General features: G+C 40.9%; 1 protein-coding gene across 3 annotated transcripts in view; it reads left to right on the top strand.

Moving 5' to 3' along the window:
- The window catches only part of mtus2a (microtubule associated tumor suppressor candidate 2a), a 42,892-nt gene that overhangs the window by 10,084 nt on the left and 11,953 nt on the right, over nucleotides 1-20,855 (top strand). For all 3 annotated transcript variants that reach the window (XM_042223368.1, XM_005928007.2, XM_005928006.2), the window contains exons 2-5: nucleotides 2,948-5,202; nucleotides 6,117-6,375; nucleotides 9,421-9,666; nucleotides 19,734-19,898. In XM_042223368.1, coding sequence (XP_042079302.1) covers nucleotides 3,190-5,202; nucleotides 6,117-6,375; nucleotides 9,421-9,666; nucleotides 19,734-19,898 — 2,683 coding nt within the window. In that variant the 5' untranslated portion in view covers nucleotides 2,948-3,189. The remainder of the gene's footprint in view (nucleotides 1-2,947; nucleotides 5,203-6,116; nucleotides 6,376-9,420; nucleotides 9,667-19,733; nucleotides 19,899-20,855) is intronic.

The raw sequence follows: 20,855 nt of genomic DNA, 5'->3' as shown, positions 1-20,855 counted from the left end.
GATGTTTACTTTACCACAATCTCAATAAAAGACTTGGGTTTTTAGATTTTATAACTGAAATTCTTTTAAAAAATGACCTCATTTTAGTTTGCTAAAGCCAACTTTTATTTCTTTTATTTATTTATGCTTTTAAAAAAAATAGAATATTAGGTTAACTTTGATGGTATCTCCAAATTACTTCTAAGAAAACCTGTAGGAAATTGAACTTACATATGAATCGTTCCCCTGTCCTTTACATTTAGAGAGAATTTAGCTCTCTAGGTTTTGTGGAATATCAAACGTGCCACAGGCAGTGAGAGCTGTCACGGGGCACGTGGAAAAGCCACTCGCTAATGAGAACAGACACCCCTGCTGCACATTTAATTAGAAGGTGGGAGAGCTATTCATACTTTGCTACTCAAACATTCAGTGTGATGGTTTAAGACATATTTTACTTCATTCTTTGACTGCACAGACAGATGAATTGATCCAGACAGTTTTGACGGCAATTGATTGAAATCTGACGCTTGTTTTGTATGAATTTTCTCTATGATGCAGGAAACAGGCCTACAGAACAAGTGAGCAAAAGATGCTCTCCCTGAAGGGCAAAGGAGCTGAAACCATTAATATTCAATGGTTTTAATGCTTCTGGTTCAAGGCAGAAAGAGAATTCCTCGTAGAGCTCTCTTATAATTATGGAGAAATTTAAGGAGACAGCCGGAAGTGTTTATTTTCGAGAGCGTTTGAGTGTGCGTGTTTTATACCGCATGTTTAACTCATCTCGTAATATGATATGTAGTAATATGTTTCAGCTCTACGGCCTCATTTGTGCATTAAAGGCTAACGCAAGTATTTAAAACACAGTTTTAGAGACTGCAGATTTTAAATGCAGCAGGACATGCCGTTGTTGTGTACAGTCCAATCATGCCATTAACTACATCCACCCGCTACAGAAAACATGCTGAGAGGAGAGTGGAAACCCTCCTGTAGTGATCAGACATACCGCATTGATTTATCCTTTCTGAACTGCTCTTTCTGGTCCTCGCCATTAACGACCCCTGCACCTAATTTTCATCTTTTTCATGTTAGGATGATGCCTGCCTTTGAACATATTGGAGACACTGCTTGCTTGTGTTATACGTTCTATAAAAACTTAATGATCGGAAAAGCTTTTATTACAAGTCTTTTCACCCAGTTCTCATCTTGCTTTCTATTTCACATTGTCTCTTGAGGAAAAAAAAGCTCATTACAAATCACTTCTCACCCTTTCCGCCTTCCTCTTACTTGCCTTCATCAACCATCCCCAGGGTGATTCCTTCACTTACATGCAAACACGCTGTACTTCTCTCTTCACATATCTCTCACAACTAAAGTGAACATCTACAGTAACTGTCCCTGTACTCGTGCTGATCACAGTAACAACATTGCTATTACCTCAGTGATACGCTTTATGGATGCTGTTTTACATAAAAGAACTGGTTTTTAAAATAGTGAAACAAAGATTTTGGTGCTCAATTCAGTGAAACAGGCAATGTTTAGCCTCAAAATACACATAAAATGCATAATGTAAAAGAGCCATTATACAGAATTATTTAAATTTTATGTAAATTACCGATTCAAAATGCATCTGTCGCTTCAGTGTCGCAGGTGGATATTGATTTGAACTAATTATACATAGCTGGGTAGTGTTATCTGTTAGCTCATTGTTGAGCTGAAATATAATTATTTCAGCATATTAGAAAATAGAGTACAAAATGCAACACTTGCATCCAAAAGATACTGGCGTAGCAGCCCTAGACAAATGAACGTAACACTGTTCTTAGGTGAAGTACTTACTTAGTTTCACCACCTCTGGACATGTCTCTGCTCTCTCTCTCTTGTAGGGCAGCCGCCCCCAACCTTTTTTGGGCCACGGACCGGTTTATGTCTGACAATATTTTCACGGACTGGCCTTTAACGTGACTTAGATCACTTGGCTGTTTGTAGGTTCCAAATTGCTGCAACAGGGGAGTTGCAGGGTGCCCTGTGGGGAACAAACTGTGCAACGTCAGCACAATAACATGGTTGAACGGTGTTTCTCCTGCGTCTTCTTTACTTTTTACATTTTCATTTATTGCCTATTTTAAAAACCAACTCCAATAAACTGGAGCTGCCAGTATGTCGCGCTTTACTTACAAAGAACCTAATTTTGCCAATATCAAGTGCACCAGTTTCCAAGTGATTCGCTTATAAGGAGGAGACATGGCACTCCCAGAAATTCAAGGGAGAATTTGCTGGTAGAAGTTTAGCTACTGGGACAAAATGTCCATTGAAACCATTGAACTTAAAGATAATTTGGATAATGTTTTAAAATAAGTATCTGGAGGCATTTCAAGATGTCTGCCAAGTGGCCAGACTTGTGTCTAGAATGACTTTGATGATGCCTGAAATTACAATGAACATTGTTACTTAGAGAACTAATATCTAATTCTCATAAAAATGATAAGTTAAAACCTTCAAGTTCTTTTTGAACACACAATAAAACTTGCAAACTGCTGTAATTGTGTGCATGTTACATGGCACCAGCTCCATAGGCCCCATTTATGCTAAACTGCCTTGCAACCACCCACTATAAAACAAGAAATCTCTAAGTGGGAGTCAAGAGTTCTCCTCTACTTGTAAAGTCTCTGATGCCTCTGAAATAGAAACAAGGTAGTATTAAAACTGTAATTTTCTTGTTATACTTCCAGTGATTCTTCTCTCATAGGCAACCAGTTTTTTTCAAATGGCTATCCACTGATATGAGTCATACATTAAGAGCAGAAAATGGTTCGCTGTACACAGCTGATTTCATAATTGCTGCTACCCAGAGCAGGCTGAATATTAAAAAAAATTAAGTGACTCTGTGGGGGAACTGCAGAATGGCTGCTTATTAAGCATACTTGATGCTTTTTTTTCTGACAGTTCCCTTTGTTGTCTTTTATTTCAGATTGAAAGACCTTCATCGTGGTGAAAAACCATCAGAGACCGCTTTTTAACTTGCCGTAAATGCAAAATAAGAAAGGTGAAGTGAGAAAGGTTTCATGAGATGACATTTTGTCCCTGGCTTATTCAAAAGAGCCGTCATCAGACCCTGAAGAGAAAAGGCAGTGAGGGAAGTAACTTTTGTAGCTCCATAAATGGCCTCAGTACCCTGCAGGTGTCTTTGAGTGTGACAAAAATCAATTCAACATGAGCAATCCAACTAGTATCCAAGGCCTGAGGGTCAGTGTTGACAGAGGAGAAAAGATTGGAAATAAAACCCAGATCCAGTTCACTCAGTCTGGAGATGACAACGCCAATCAGTTATCCTCAATCAGTGATCAAGAAAGAAGAGGTTTGTATGAGGACACGGGATACGGCACAAGCTCTATTCCTCCCTTGGTCTCTCAGAGCGACTCACCAGAAAAGTTAGAGTTTTGGGGATCAGAGCAGCAATGCGTGGAGTCTGACTATGAGCTTTTGGCACGTCAGGAGATACATACTTACCTGGGAAGCAGGAAACAGGAGGAGAATGAGGAGGAGGACGATTGTGGAAGCATGAAAGATGGGAAAGATGAAGGTGCCATGTCAATATCATCGAGTTCAACAGCCAGCTCTGCTTCTACCGGCGTGAGGAGAAATGACAATGACAGCAACAGAGTGGAGAGTAAAATTCAGAGAGGCAAAGAGGTTCAGAAAAGGATCGCCTGTCATAGCACTGAGGAGCTAGACGCATGTGTGACAGCAGAGAAACAGGACACCAGGTCAGGCAGAGAAAGATGGAAGGGAGGTCTGAAGGAGTCTAAGTCTGAGACGAATGTGTTTGTCTCCAGCCTGTCAGCTGTTTCCCTCAGTGGAAGCCTGTCTAGTGCTCTGGATGGTGATGGAGAAACTTCTCTCGCCTCTCTGTCGAAGACCAACCCTTATCACAATGCCCAAAACACTACCTCAGCCCAGAACAGAAGAAGGGCAGCCCCTGTAGATGCCAATCAGAACTCCCCACCGATGCATCCTCAGGAGACCCTTAACCCAGCATTCTCATACCAGGATCAGAGAAAAGATGAGAGAAGTCATAGAAATGGCTTGTCCTCTGATGGAGGGCTAGGCCAAAGGAGAAAGGCTGGATTTGAGGAGAGGGTGCTGCCACCACGGCGCCAACAGCTTGTGAGGCCCCTCTGTCAGACGGAGATGGGAAGAGCGAGGAGTGCAGACTCCAACACTCAGCAAACTGAGACAGGGCAACCGTCTCCTCTTAACCTCTCTGCAGATCCACACAGTAATGGGTCAAGCAGAAAGTTTACAAAAACATCTTTACGTGAACCATCTGATTTCTCCCACCTGTACAACACATCTGTAGTCTCCCAGCTGAGGCAACCCAGCCAGACATCCCAAAGGGAGACTCCACCAGTGGAAAAACAGCCAGCTACAAGTGCACGCCACAGTTCCAGTCCCTCAAACCCTTCCACCTTAGAGAAGAGACCCCAGACTCAGCTTACATACAGAAGGAATTGCTCTAGTCCCAACAGAACTGGGGTTGAATCCAGGTCATCAACCCCTCCACACTCCCCTCTCAGGACACCCCAGGGCTCACCATGCAGGCAACCCTCCATGTACCTCGTTTCTAGGAATGTCTCTGGAGTGGTTAGACACATCCCTGCTGTATCAACATCAGCTCAGGGCTATGGCAACAGTTGCTTGAGAGCACCAGTCAAAACTAATATAAGCACAAGTGGAATCCCCAAAGCGCCTCTTAACAACCAGCAAAGCTCCCCCAGCTCTAACAACAACAACTCCCCCAAAGACAGCTCGCCATCACCTAAACTGAAACCTAAAGGAGTTCGCCCCAAAATCATTACCTACGTCCGAAAGAATCCTCAGTTTAAGCCTCAGGCTTCTGATGGACCGTATCAGGTATCCTCGCTACCATCCAGGTTGTCCGCATGCACTCACAGCCAAACACCCACATCTTTTAAAGACACACCTAAAGAACCCCCAAGGCCTGATCCAGAAATCCGAGGAGCCCCAGTTCTTTGTGCCTCCAATCTGCTTTATGATAAGTACCGCCAGGAGATGCAGACAAACATTTTTCCATCAGGAATACTGAATAGGAGTATAAGGGCTCCTGGACACACAAACACTGTTCCACCCGTACACGCCCATAGCCACACAGCACCTCCAAAACTGGGCAGCAAGGCAGACAACTTCTATGGGACACCATCAGAGGTGAGTCATGTTTACTGTAGAGATGTGATTTTAAGTCTTTCTTTGATTATGAGTCTTACGCACAGTTTATTGACTAAGCATGTTAATGCTTCCATCATGCTGATAGTCCTAGTAAACCATGTATAATTGATAACAGTCCTTTTGCATTTTATGATCACTCTCAGAGGACCTTCATTATTGCTTCTAAACCTATTTCTTATTGATACTGATTCAATAAATTCATTTTGCATTCATACTTATATACGCAGTCAAACACGAACATGGGGAAATAAATATTTAATGCTTGTTGAAGTGCAAAGTCCGCGGGGGACGAGTTAGTTTTCAGTGCTTCACATGACAATGTATGTGTGTTAGCATTTTGCCTAGAACACAGTAACACTGTTGAGAGTGTCAACATTTCAAATTTATTCCGCAGCTTCCAGTTTCCCTGCAGGACTCTGTTACATTTTCATTTAGAGTTAATAACATCTGATTTGCTGGGTTCCATTTTTCATCAGATTTGATTGCTTCTACTCACAATATAAGAAAAAGAAGCATGCAGCAGAGTTCCAAGCTGAGTATAGAAATACTTTTTTTTTCAATAATCAGCATCATGCTGCTATTAGATTACAGGGTGCGTTGCATTTTTGCACAAAATTAAAGCTGCTACAGTATCCAGACATTGTTGCTAACAAACGTGGGTGAAAGTCTGAAGGGGGTTTTAAAGAAAACACACACAAATGCAAGTTAAAAAAAACAAAAGAATACGCTGTTATTATCTTAATCATGAATTTAAGTGTGGCCCATACTTGAAATGCTGCAATGAAAAATGGAAAGCTCTTATGTGATTTAACTGCACAGAAATGGCTTCAGAAAACACAGCATGTCAGTTATTTTGATGGCATTTGACTCCATTTGGTGATTTTGATTTCTAGGTTGGAAGATCCGTCAGCTTGAAAGGCTGCTCCGCTGAGGACGCTCTGCAGAGCAGGACGGCTGCTCAGGCAGGAGGGAGTGGCAGTCTCCTGCGGTCTAGCAGAGGTCTGCGTCTGGGACTGGGAGCTGTCACCAGAACGGCTACGATCGCGGCCAAGGGCAGAGGACCTAGTCAAGGTCAGAGGTCAACACAAGTCTTCAGCCAGCCGGTCCAACCTGTCACCCCAGCAACTAATCAGAAAGACCCGGATAATACAGGTAAATTAAACATTTGACCAGATCTGAATTTTCCACACAGAAAGCAGCAAGGATAGCAACTGTAAATGACCTCTTTTGAGTCATCTGAGCTCATGTCAGATTCTATTTCAGCAACCCAAAATTTATGCTGCATTACCTTTCTTCTCCTCTGCCGCACCAAGCAGTTTTGAGACCCTTTCCTCCCCCTATCAACTTGGCCCGAGATGAAGGCAGCTCATTAAAATGCGTTCTCTGAGATTAATTTTGATCTGATTGGGAATCTTTTAGAGACACTCTGAGGGGACTCGTTCCACACCAGTACGCTGCCATCACCAAAATCAAATAAATAAATAACTACTTGCTCACATTTTCCTCTTCGCGCACAAAAAATTTCCAATTCTGAGGGTTCAGATAGCATCTCTGGCTGCCGAACTCAGATTTAAGTCACAGCTCAACTGTTAATGCAATATTGGAATCTAAAATTTTCTCATCATCCTGCACACTGCTGGCAGGCTGTGTCATTTATCACTCCCATGCATGTTTGATTTGCTGTGTAGCTGAGGGTGCCAACGCAGACACGAACTGATAACATCCAGAGAGATTTTGTACATCTACATGTGTGCTTTAATATATACATATATACACAAAATACATACATACATACCCAAAACTGAACATGCACAGTTGATCAGCATAGTTTCATGATGTGCTGGGCTTCCTTATCATAATCCTTATTAATACACATGCATAGCAACTACATGCCGCTTGGCCCTCTGGGAACTAAAGCCTTTGAAGTACAAAGCAATTAACACTTAAGTGATGTCACTATCTTCCTTCTGGAATCCTCCATGCCCTTTGCATGGTTGGATAAACGGCACCTGAAATGCTGAAATTATTTGAGTTTTTCATTTTTTCTCATCAGTCTCCTGGGAAAACATTAACTAGAACCCCCCACCCTACCCCCCACCCCTTTATTTCATTCATCGCTGTGAATAACAACATGTGAGAGAAGAGGAAATCTCTCTGTGTCACACAGATTATAGTAGTTATGCTATAAAGTTATTGTGTAGCTGTCAAGCTACTCAAACTACTTACTTAATTACTATATAGATACGTCTAAATACTGTATTGTTTTTATAATAAGGACCTTCTTCTCATATGTGTTGTAGCAACCACAGCTTCTTCGTGCTGACACTCTCATCTACTCTAAAAGCAGTGATCCTGATGCTTTGTGCATGTTCTGCTGCAGAGGTTGTAATAAACTCAGGTGTTACATTTACATGGAATTTCACACTCAGTGGAGGTAATCGGTGCAGGTTTTTGTGTCTCACCTTGACCTGACTCTAAAAGACTGGCAATTGTTGCACCTTTCCCAGCTGCCTATCCCATTGAATTTTTCTGGCCTAAATTACTTAATGTCCTTGCTTTCATTCAAAGGCAGTGGACGGAAATATGGTTTTGCTCACGTCTTTAGCATTGGCAAAACTCTTAGGGTTTTCTAAGGGAAAACAATTATAGCCTAAAAGACCTTTATATATAAGCTTTTTGATGGTGACTTTATCACAGAGAACTTTGAGATGTGTGGAATAAAGACACTGGTTACTGCTTTCTATATTCACAAGCAGTCTGCGGCTGTGGTATTTAGGCTATAGTTGATGATTGCCAAGCTCACTTCTCTCCGTTGTCTCTCAGAGTGAATGAGTACAGAGGAGTGGGGGTTGGGAGGATAGAATAAAAATGAGACCATTTATCTTGAATGATCCTGACCTTCTCACTCTAGAGGAGCAAGCTCCAATCTAATGAACAGACCGCATGGCACACAGATGGGCGCTAAGGATCGAGGGAGGACATGACAAGTGTGAGCAGCAGCATTGATGATGCTGGAAGGGAGCTAGACTGGAAGCTTTTTTAATTTTTCTCCCGGGTTTTCCCCTCTCTGTTCCAACAGAGTTTTATTTCTCCTTCACAAAGTTTTTCTTTCTTTCTCTTGTCCTCACGATGTGGTTGCCCCCATAGCATGCACTGGCACATGCAGCTGTGCCAAATGGAGAGGAAATGAGGGCTGCCTACCTTATCTCTGTAGCCAGCAGGGGATAAAGCTCCTCTTCCACCCAGGATCTAGACCTTGTTCTGCAGGCTAGTGCAGCCAAGATGGAGCTTTTATCCATGGCCTGGGGATTTGCCCACTGCCCATTGTGTGTATATTTGTGTGTAGCCTTTGTTGTTCATGCCTTCACATTTCATCTGTATTGCCATTGGAAACCATAGATTACAGCAAAGAGAGGATTTCTCACAATCGTTCCCTGACAATAGCTTCCTCTATGAGGCTGTGATTACCTTTTTAACCTCAATTTCTCTCCTTGATTCCAAACATTTTCCTTTTGTCCTTCAATAACAATAGTTTCTCTTTTTTTAAAATTTACCTTCCATACCTTTCAAGTTTGGAAACGACTGCTTTTAGTCTTCGAGATAACTTTGAAGGGTTACTGATAATAAGGCAGTAAGGTTATGGGTTAGATAGATATATTAACAATGACCTAATCTGTGAGTGTCACATTGAATACCATGATAGAGCTGGCATTTGAGAAACCGCTGGCCAGTAGCCCAGTCTGCAATCACCAGCAGAGCCAAACACAGCTGTTCACAGGTTGTTGTGTGTATACTTATTATATTTACTTGGCGCAGCAGTCATAGTCATAGAATGATGAACTTCCTGGTGCCCACTGAGAGCTTAGTCAACACAGGATAATGAATGGTTCACAGGGGGATAAACATCACAACTGTTGAGCTTCTTGTATATATTTTGCCTAATGAGTTTAGTCAATAAGTACTAACACACACACATACATGCACACACACAGACATCTGTACACAAAATCACTTTCCTGTATATCAGGATTCATTTGTTGCAACTTAGATAAAAGGAGCATAAATGCAGTAGAGCCAGATATGATGAAATGCAATGAAGTAGTTCTTTTTTTCTCAGTTCATTGCACATGTCTTGATTAGTTTTTTAGAATTCTCAGTAATACACATGAGATAACATGATTTATGCTTGATTCTCAGATGACCAGGCTGCCACCCCACCCGCTACTACGACAGCAGCAGCCCAGCCCCAGGCTGCAGCGGCCTGCAGGTCTCTGCTTCCCAAAGCAAGTCAGTCGGGTCTTCGCCCCCCAGGTTTCAGCTCCAGCCGCCTGCCTGCGGGCCGCCTGGCAGCATTTGGCTTCGTCCGGAGCTCCAGCGTGTCCTCTGTCTCCTCGGCCCATTCTGCTGACAGCACACAGAGTGACCCCTGCAGAACAGCTCACCGTGAGTCAGCTCAAATCTGTTGACACCACCATTACCACGCGTCAGATAGACGCCCTTCCATGCACGCGTCTGCTTTTCTATGATGCCACGTTCACGTCACGCGAATGCCTGCCTGCTAACTTTAATGCCGACTTTATCACCACATTATGATACATTAAGAGTGATAAGCACTTAAGCGCTTTTGTTGCCTTCCACTGTGTTTTCCCTGATGAATATAGTTTGCATAAACAGCCCCCACCCACATGCATTATGTTAGGGTTTGCTTTCTCTTTGAGTTCCACCCCTCCTGCAATTTATCCTTCACTCTGAATTTTCACACACAATATCAACGTAATTATCGTGTGCAGAGACACAGATTCAAAGAGCACATCTTCCATAACACACGAGGACACCAAAGAAAAATCAGATTATAGTCACTAGCAGTGCAGTGTGTAGCTGTCAATTCGCATTAGTGTTTTATCATCAATAGGTTTGTGCACAGGCCACGTTGGTCTTTCCATTCTTACGCTTAGAGGTTTGTCAAAACGACACATCATCATTACCCAGACTTACCAGTAATTTTACAGGCTCTTACTGTAACTGGGTCTGTGCTGCAGATTCTGTCAGCATTAGCAGAGATAACAACAATGCTTGTGTGAATAGCTTTCATTTTCACAGTAGCAGGGGCCTGGAAGAATTTACAGTTGTGATCCCAGTGCTGCTTGGCAGACTGGTTAGATAGTTGGCTGAATTTTGTGATGGCTGCATGTGTATTTAATGTGACCTACATAGGAAATGCTTGCTCTTCCTCTCCCAGTTACAGTTGACGTAAGCGCCTCGCTCTCACGCACATCAGGCCCCCTGTTATGTCATCGCTCCTTTCCCTCATTTCCCCCCTTGTGCTCATCCTTTTTTTTTTATCCTTGTCTTTTCTTTGCCATTGGTTAAAAAGTGAACACAAACTGTGCAGTACTGAGGGAACGGCTCTCTGCAGTGCAACAGGGAAAAGAGGAATCCCTCTGGGTTTCCAAAGCAGAATGTGTTTATCTTTTTCTTCTTTTTTTTTAAACAAAGCTGCATAAATAGGGAGGTTTTATTTTTTGAAAAGCCTATGTGCTTCAGGCGAAAAAAATGTTTTTATTGTTTTAAACTTTGTACGTATTGATGAAGGAAATAGCACTATTACTGACTAAGAGTGGGGGCACATGTATGTGTGTCAAGCTGAAATCAGTGATTTTAAGAATCCTTTATTCATGAATATTTATTGTCTTTTGGAGCTATTTCTAAGCAACTATACATCTCAGCATCCTCAATTTAAACAACTGCAAGTACAACTTATGTGGATATGTCACCACTTGGCAAAGGTCTGGGAGAAGACCCAAACTGTCACCCGTAGATGGGAGAACGTAGATGGGAGAAAACTGGTTAGGATGTTCAGTAACAACCATCAAAACTCAAGCCTGTTATGAACTGGAAACTGCTGATTCATCAGCATCACTTTCCACAGTGAACAAATAATGGGTTGTTTTCTCGCCGTGGCACTGGTGCATTGCACAAAGTGGACTACCTCCAAATCCTTCACCTCAAATCAACACCTAGAAGGTAAAATTTGTTCATAATTAAGTGCTCTAATAGGATAATGATCAAAAGTAATCAATTTACATTCTTCATTTTATATAAAACCTTCATTTCTACAGTTTTTTTCTTAAAATAAAATATTTCAAATAATGTCGCACATAAGTGAAATTTGATTTAAGATATTTCTGCTGAGCAAACATTCATTAATTACATCAGGACACACTGCAGCTCTTCACATACTGTAATGACACACTTGTACTACTAAATCAGAGAAGAACAAACACAATGTGACATGATCTTTCTTGCTGGCACATTGTCTATTTAAAAAGCTCTCGGTATTAATGTGCAGTAGCCAATCACCTGTCGGTCAAAACTCCTTAGGCAGTTAAACCTTTATACATCAAATATACTCAGAAAGTGTAGCAGCACCTGCCAGGACAACAGAGAAGACTAGAAATTGTTAAAAGTAGTGCCTGCAGCAGAATATTCCTCTTCCTGCTGTTGAACGGCTGCAGCGTAAGGTGAAGCTAAAATGGAATAGAGGATGATAGACGTGAGAGGAGGAAGATTAAGGTCCTTTGATGTTAAGTTTTATGTGTGTGTCTGTTGGTGTGTTTGTACGTGGCATGCAGTGCGGGAGACAGAAGGGGAGAGCAGAAACATTTATTTCCACTTTTGACTCTGCGTGGTGCTTGTGGCCTTTATCAGTGAAGTATTTGAACTCTGGGCCCTTTTTGAACCCCCGAGACTAAACCGGGCTTCACTGCAGATCCTCCTTTTTCTTTCCTGCTGTGTGAGCACTTGATGAGCTTTAAACACAAGGTTGTCTGATGTCTTTTTGTCATACTTTACTTTACTTTCTTGGGGGGATAAGTTTCACAGTCATACTAGCTCTTCTCTTTGCGAGATTAGGGTGAGTTGCCATACATTTATATGTATAATGAGTTTAAAACCACAACAATAAATGTATTTAGGAGTTTCTCTAATCCACATGACAGTTTCTGCAGCGTTCTTAGATTTGAATGCCTCACTTTTGTCCTTCAAACATACCTTCTAGTTCTTGTAAATAAATAGCTTAATCTTTGTCTCCTCTGGCCATAAAACCGTTCTCCAGCATTTGGTTTGTTTATGTGGGCAGCTACAAACTTCAGTTGGGTTCAGTTGTCCATGGCAATGTAAAACTTGCTTTACTGTGTAAAGGAATGTAGGTGTTGCAGCATTTCCCAGTTCATTGCAGACTTCAGCCTTGTCAGTTTCTGGGTTGCTCCCAAACATCCTAAGCACTTCTTCTCACCTCAGGGTGACAATTTGTGTCTTGTTCCAGACCTTGACGAAGTTGTGATACATGCAAATAACTTGTACTTAAACAGAGTTGTTTGAACTGATGATGCTGGAAGCTGCATTTGCGTAGAAATGACTCCAAGAGACCTTCCCAACTTGTGTAAATCTACAGTTCTCAATATTAGATCTTCCTATGACTCTGTGTGCTCTGGTCAATCCAACGAGTCCTGCCAAAGTCAGCCATGCAGTCAGTCATGATTACTAATGAGACATTAGTAGGCATGCTTATTAAAAGGTTTAAGTGAGTGTATGTATACTTTTGACCCTGTGTGGTTTAGAGAAAATCCATAATAAATTCAAACTTGTGTAATTACCGTGACATTTATGCACATGATGAGTGTATATAAACATCTGACCACAACTGTATCAAACATTAGTCAGAGATTTAGCTAATATGGGTTTTTTCAATAATATATTAAAGCTGTCAAAATACAGGAAGACTGACGTTTCATTTAAACCGAAGCCTTTCCTCAATTTGAATTTTAAATATTGTCAGTTTTACCCCCCAAAAAACGCCTTTAGAAATCTTTATATAGCTCACGGCACTTTCTGAGAGAAAGGTCCGTGTTTCTGCACAAACTCATTTGTAGAGAGAGATTTGCAATACCTGATTTTCCTCCTCTGCTCTGGGATCTTTGCCCCATCTCACCACGCTCCAGCTTCGATCAAAGAACAGAAAGACTGACAGATGCATTCTCACATCCTTCTGTCAAGGATGTCAGGGGAGCTCCAGCAACCTAGTACCTACTTGTGCAGAGAGAAGCATTCCCCATTGATCAACGAGCAAAACGGACTCCGTTAGTGCTCTGGATGGTACTGATAGAAGAAATCATTAAGGAGTAACGCGTTTGGGAAATGATTGCAGGGCACTAGTAAAGTGGGTTAGAGGAATGTCCCTGGAGTTTATACTTCCCACTGTTGTAGTTCATCCTCCAGCTCAGTGGGTTGTGTGTGTGTGTGTGTACGGTGCAGGACTAGCGTAGATAGTAGCTTCAGTAAAAATAGCTGATGGCTTGTTCAACTATAAGCCATTCAACTTTATTATTACAGTGGGATGAAAAAAATACAGCATCAGGAAACTGGGGAAATTAATGAAAATTATTTGCAATTATTTGATACTATTGGAGCTAATTGGAATTAGGGCATTTTCCTGCATAGGAACACATAACATTCACACACTAAGCTAATACTAGGCTAAACTGCTTTGACCATAATTGATTCTTATCAGCGGTTTGTATATAAGTATACATGGAAATATGTATGAGTTAGTCTAGAGGCTAGAGTAGAGTATCTAGAGGCACATAGCTTATTCTACATGGCATTGATTAGCCATTAATTCAATCCATGCTTTAGCCCAGTGGCTGACATCTCCCAAGATGTTTCATGTGTGTGTGTGTGTGTGGATGTCTGCGTGCTTTTGCACTGAACACACCCCTCTTGCATCCGCACATGAAAGAGGGGTGTGTGCTGTTAATTCCTCTGTGATTGACAGACTCTGTTTCATAGCTGAGAGAAGATTCCAGCAGAAGACAGTTGATTAAGCCTGTGCCTTTGAGCAACACCGACTCCATGACAGAAACTCAATCGCCAAAACAAACTGTGTATTATCAGCTCTATTTGTCTTGTCTTGCGATAATAAAATATTGTAAGAAATCAAACGAAGGGCGGGCTGGAGCGAGCAGGGAGCTGAGGGGAGAAGAAGAGCTGAAGGGAGATGCAGCGGTGAAAGCAAATTCAATGAGTCAAAATGAGCTAAGGGGAGAGAGGAAGGAAGACGGGGGAAAAAGGAGCGGAAAGCGAGGCATGCGGAGATCTGCATAGAGAGGAGAGTGAATGCCGTACCCCAGATGCCATGGCTCAGATCTAGTCTCTGACTCATGCTCGCTCACTGTGAACAGATGGTTTCTGTGGTGCATGTGCGCACACACTTATAAGCATACACACACACACGCTGGTGGAGGAGAACATTAGATGGGCCAATTAGATATGGCTGGCATTCTGTGGTAGAGGAGAGAAAAAACTAACATGGCAGAGGCTTATTGAAGCGGCAGTGCTCTAGCGGTGAGGACGGGCTCGACGGGGCTGTTTATTAACTGCTAAACTCCCACTCTATTTCAACCAGCTCTGTGTTAATCGAGCTTTATGAGCTTAAAAGATGCTTTAGACTGACAAAGATGCATGCATATTAGTCAAGAGGCAGCACCCCTGTCCTTCGTTCTCTCCCCACTGAGGAGCTCTTATTGCTATTTTAGTTTTTCACTGATGCATCTCTTAGAAGAAGCAAATAACTCCAGGAAATATCTTTTTTAATGAGATAATTGCAGGAAGTCAAACATTTTTGAAAAGATTTTGGAATAATAAAATAGCTGCTAACACAAGCTAAGTTTTGTTTGAGTTTTATTAGAAAGTTTCATGTTGTCAGCCAGTATCGTTTCTTTTCCTGTTTTTTATTTACTAGTTTTTGCCTTTTTATTATATTTTTTATTTCACAGCCTCAAAGGCAACCTCTTTTATAGACACATAAATAATGTCGTCACACTTGTTATATGTAATTTCGTGGCTGAAAAATGTAAGCTTGTAAAATTAATAAATGAATATTTATTTTTTTTTGCTTTGTTCTTTCAGAAACCTAAACAGGGAGCTTGATATCATCCCAAAAAGTGTCAATAACTAACAGGCGGGTGTAGCAGCACCATGGTGGTAAATGCATTTTCATTAACTTATTCTGTAAAAGGCTTAGCGCCTGGAGACAGAGTCTGAGTACTGCTGAAATAGTGCTGACTGCCTGTGCTCACTTCTCGTGATGTTGCCTCAGTGAGTGAAATGACCGTTTTTGTCCAAGCTTGTGACCAGAAGCTGAAAGAAATGCAGAGCAAATGGCTCGGCTTAACAACACTTCAGCAGGGATGATTCTGGCTGTCACTTTGAACCCAGACTGTGGTTAACAGATGGTCTCCTTCTACTGCCTCCTCTCTCCGTCCTAAATCTTTCGCTTATTCTCTCCTGCTTTGAATTTTCATAAATCTTCTTTCTTCAAGACTGATCAAGAGCCTAACAGCAGTGTTATATTTAATCAAGAGAAAATGCTTTTCCTCCAGCCTAACTCTGAGGTCATTTCTTAAGACTGAACTTTAAATTACCATTTGACTGCTTTCAGTCAGTGCTCCTTATCATAGAGGAGCATATCTCTCTTGTTGACCATGAGAGGAGAAACGCTGTCCTTTTAGCTGGAATGAACTTTTAATCTCTTGGCATCTGTGTCCTAAGAGAGGAAAGGAGGCCCGAGGCTGCTGCCGTCAGCTCCTGTGTTATCATTTAATTCGACTGTCTACAACCCATGCCTTTGCTCTGTGGGGTTATTAATTTGATATTTATATATTCAGATATAACCTTACCATGACTTTCAAGAACATCACACATCATTGTAGCGTTTTATTCCCTGATGTAAAACTGAGAATTGTGGGATGTACAATTCCGTGCGTTTGCAAACTGTTTTTTAGTTACCATGAGAAGACATTTGGTGACAATCTTAACTTAAAGTTTTAAGTTAATGTAGCTTGAGATAAATTTCAGTTTGGAGCATATTTAAAGCCACACTTTCTAATTTTGAACCAATCAACCTCCTTTGTCAATTCCAGGTTGCACTTTCAATTAAAACGATTAATGTAACCTGAATATTGAATATCAAATCTGTATCTTATTCTATGTTTTATTCATCTTACTCTGTTAGCATGCTTTGGAAACCCAGTATTCAAGTTAATCTGTTTGTTGACCAGTTTTTAATATTTAATATTATTAATGTGATTTTATTTAGATAGCTCTTCTTCCAAATATTCTTTTACTGGTTCATCTACAAATACTGGATAGAGTCGATGGAGTCAAATTCCCTTCCTTATGTGGCTAGATTTTTTTTTTCTTTTGACAGTTGTTCTGAATTTCATTTATTCCACCTTTAAAACCAGCTGAAGGAAGGAATCAGCAGGAAGCCATTAATAAGCAGAACAAATTATGGCCTCTGATGAATATGAGTTTCAAGCTTCATTACACACGCTGTCTTTCGCACTGAACAGTGTTAAAGGAAACTGACATCTGTCTGTGAGAACATGTGGTCTAATTAAAAAAAAGTTTAAAAAGTTAATATTAGGGTTAGGCTTAAAAGTTGGTGTATAAATGGAAGAAATTTTCAGTAGGATTACACACTGACTTACTTTACTCATCACTTATAGTTTGTTTTAAATCACACTACAAAAGCAGCGTGCAAGCAAACCTGGATCTGTTACTTTTAACTTTGTGAATTAATTTCTTGCTGTTTGTTTTTCTGATTATTTCTTTTAATTATTATTAAAAATATATATATATATTATTTAATTATCATTTCTTTTAATGACTTAAACTCAGTCATTTTAAGGCGCAAGGTGTAATCTCTGTCTTAAGGTATTTGTACTTTTGTTGTTAAACAAAAAAAAGTGAGATAAAATAAAGGAATGGATTTATTGATTAAAACACAAAGAAAGCGCATTAATTAACATTAACTTAAAGTTAAACATAATAATATTAACAGGGAAATGATGATATCTGTTCATTGTGTCAACATGAATACTTTTTGTACTTCTTTTGTTCTTCAAGTACAAGTTTGAGTGTAGTGATTTTAAATGAAATATTTGCGCACTGTGAGGCTGCTTCATCTATTTATACAGTATACAGGACACGAGTACCTCCAGCTCAGTAGGTATTAACGAGAAATGCTCACAAACCACAACTTAAAACATCTATACTCTTCCACTTGTTCTTATCAGGGACGCAGGAGCCTATCCCAGTTAACATATGATGAATGTACACCCTGGACAGGTCGCCAGTGTGTTGCAGGGCTAACACAGAGAGACAGACAACAATATGCTCTCACATTCACACCTATGACAATTTAGAATCAGCAGTTAACCTAACCCAACTAGGTTATTTGTCTTTGGGAGAGAGCTGGTGAAGGAAAGGACGTGAAGGAAATATGGTGAAATCAAAGTCATGATCTTCTTGGTGTGAGGCAACAGTGCTAACCACCACCGTGCTGCCCTGACTTAAAACAGGACCAATGTAACCCCTTTACCTGCTTCATTAGTTATCTTACAAATATCTCAAAGAATCTGTTACCGCATGGTTCTTCTTTTCATATAATACATAATACATCATTCGCCTTTTTGTTGGGTGGTAGGTGTTTTTCAGGAAAAAAAGGGGGGCTATTGATTTGCCATGTCAGCACTGCAAGCTGCACTGCAAGCTCCTACATCAGCGCCTGTGTGTGCATGTTTGCACCTGGATGCATTCCCCCTGGGTTACTTTCAACGTGAATGGGCTTGATCAGTTCCGTGCTATAAATGTGAATGTGAAAAACACCAAAGAGTTCATGTCGCAGTGAGAACGAAGCATTTGACTATTTCACTTTCAAATTAAAATGTCGTTTTTGCCAATGAATACCAGTGAAAACCAAAAAGCCAGGTCAGTTCTGCTGGTCTTGGTTTAGCTATGAGGAACAAACCCATCCAATAAAATGGCCTCCCGCTGAGAACAAAAGCCTGCTGTCTTTTGTTCCCAGCTGTTTCCTCTTATTCATGGTCCCTTTTTCATTTCTTTGCTATTTTTCATCCGTCTCTGTAAAATACTAAGCTTGCTGCCGGCTCCATTGCAGCACCAATTATTGCTCCTTGTAGGTCTTTTTATATCCTTTTGTTGCCTTCCTCCTAATTCCATGCATCCAGCCTTTTCCCTCTTTCTTTCTCTGTTATCCATCATCAGCTGGCAATTAGCCAATAAGTGATGCATATCAGCTTGATAATGAAATGCATCCCCCCCTTTTCTCCTTCTCTAAGCCCTCAAAATAGTCGCCATCTTCTCTTTCACAGCATTCCCCAGTTTTGTATTCCCCACATCATCATTTTCTCTTCCTCTCTGTGCTCCGGGAGTTCATTTGTCCATATTTGACCTCTGACGAATGAGCTCATCTCTGTTTATATCAGCCAGCCAACTGATCTATGTCAACTCAGTTTAAATGTTCTAGGCTAGGTTTTCATCTTTTAAACCTCTAATATAAAGGATGCTGACAGGTTGAGCCACAGAGCTCTGTGAACGTAGTCCACTCCTCTCTCCAAGATTAGATTTGAATGAGATAAACTGACCATATCTTCAGCTGGTTAATGAGAAAGAAATGCTGTCAGACTGTCAGCAGCCTTAGTAATGAACTCCCAGAGGAGCTCTGGGATAATATGGAAGCTTGGGGAATGCAACATATGTCAACTGTTTGCTGACAAATCAGTGAACAATAAGACATGCTAGTTAGGTTAACTGGTGACTCTAAATTGGCTGTAGGGGTGGATGTGAGAGTTTGCAGTGATGGACTGGTGACCTGTCCAGGTTGTTTCCTGCTTCTGGAATATTACATATAATATTGCTGTTTTTATATTTGCACAATATTCATGCATCAAAGAGCAAAGTCAGTTTGTAGTCACTATGGGCTTGCGGCTGGTCAAAGGAAAGTATTGATAGATACATTCAAACAGGATTTTTTTCCTGTGTTGTTAAGCAACCAACTTGCGTTACAGTGAGGTACAAGTTGTGCTAAATGGCTTAATGATAATTTCATAGCTTCTTTCGATCAGCTTTAAAACCAATTCTTAATCCCTGTTTGATAGAAAAATTTTGAAGCTTGAGAAATGCCGGTAATCTCTTGTGTCACTATTGATCAGGAACGGGGAGATGAGCAGGATTTATGCCGTGCGAGAGAGAGTGTGTAAACTATCTGTCAGTTTTTCAATAGATTAGAGCTCCATTAAGAGTCAGGAAGAGCAGTAATCACTGCAAGTATACATGTTCCAAGTATTGTATGCCTGTCGATGTTTCCCTGTGTAAACAAATCCCTGTATGTGTGTGTGTTTGAGATTGTGTGGGTATATGAAAGGCAAGTGTATGTCCCAGGTTAACGGACGAGAAATTGGGGGCAGCAGCAGTGAGACCCTGAGGTTAGAAACCATTTCCCGGTCCAGTGACCCTAAATTCAGTCAGAATATAACCCTGTCCAGTTATAGGAATAATATGTGATTGCAAGAGATGTGAAATACAGAAAATAGGGCAGAAAAAATTCTGAAGGTAATGAGTTTGTTTTTTGTTTTTTTGTATTCTAGGTCTGAGTGTGAGTGAGGAGCCTCCTCTTCATAGAGTGACAACTGGCACTGCGTCAACAGATCACCAGAGAGGGGCACAATGTCGCAGCAACAGCCTCCAGCCCCCCTCCACTCCTGCACTGCCCCGACGCTACCTGCCACCCCAGTCAAGAAGCTCCCCTGGAGGTCAGTAGTTTTCCTGGAACAGCGCACAGAGTCTTGGTTTGATAAAACTGAATACATTTTTTTGTTTTTTCTGTGATTTGGCACAGCTAACATTTCTGCACTACCACACATCAGTCGAAACCCATAAACTCTGTGTAGTAAATGTAGGAAATATATATTTTACATGCACATTTGTTCTCCATGGATGTGTGCAAAAGAGAGAGATACATGTTTCCAGTAACAGATTGTGTCCTATTGTCTCACGCTGTCGTCACATATGTGGTTTACAGGCACGTATTGTGCACATATGTTAAAATAATTAAAAATATCATGAGAAATCCACATTAGAGGAGGCACACTGTACAGTATCCAATTGAGTGCCACCAGGAATAAGAGGATGGAATTGACAGCAGCAATGTTCTTTTTCAAATGCATTTGTATTATCATACATGAAGTAACACCAGGCGCTCCATAGTATCGCACTTCACTCTGCCACATTTATATGATGTTATAAAAATGTCCTGCTTCTGCTTGAATAGATAACACAGAGCTACATGTTCGCTTCTGTGACATAAGCGAAATACATTTGAGACAAAACAATGCAGACATCGCTATTGTTGCCAACAGGTTCTTATCAGGGATGCAGACGGTGTTGTGGGGATGAGAAAATATCCTTCACCCTGTGTGCCCTGAGCTGATACAGAGTGTGTTATGAATTATTGATGTAGAAAGTTCCTGGCAACCTGACTCATACCCTTTTTTTATATTAGCGTTGCATTAAGGCTTTTTTTGGCTCTCTATAGGGTTGTACAGACTCATATGTACAGTCATGGCAATAAAACAGAAGGTACACCATCTTTGAATTCTAAGGTTTTATGCATCAGGTCCCACAATGAGGTAAATAGAACCTCAGATGAGCACCAACACATGCAGTGTTTCACTATTTATTATTTATTTACCAAAAATCAAGCCGAAATT

This window comes from Haplochromis burtoni, unplaced genomic scaffold, assembly GCF_018398535.1.
Source record: "Haplochromis burtoni strain Fernald_Lab_line unplaced genomic scaffold, NCSU_Asbu1 Contig_109, whole genome shotgun sequence".
Taxonomy (NCBI): domain Eukaryota; kingdom Metazoa; phylum Chordata; class Actinopteri; order Cichliformes; family Cichlidae; genus Haplochromis; species Haplochromis burtoni.
The sequence above is the reverse complement of the archived record's forward strand: the minus strand, read 5'-3'. Positions and strand labels throughout refer to the sequence as shown.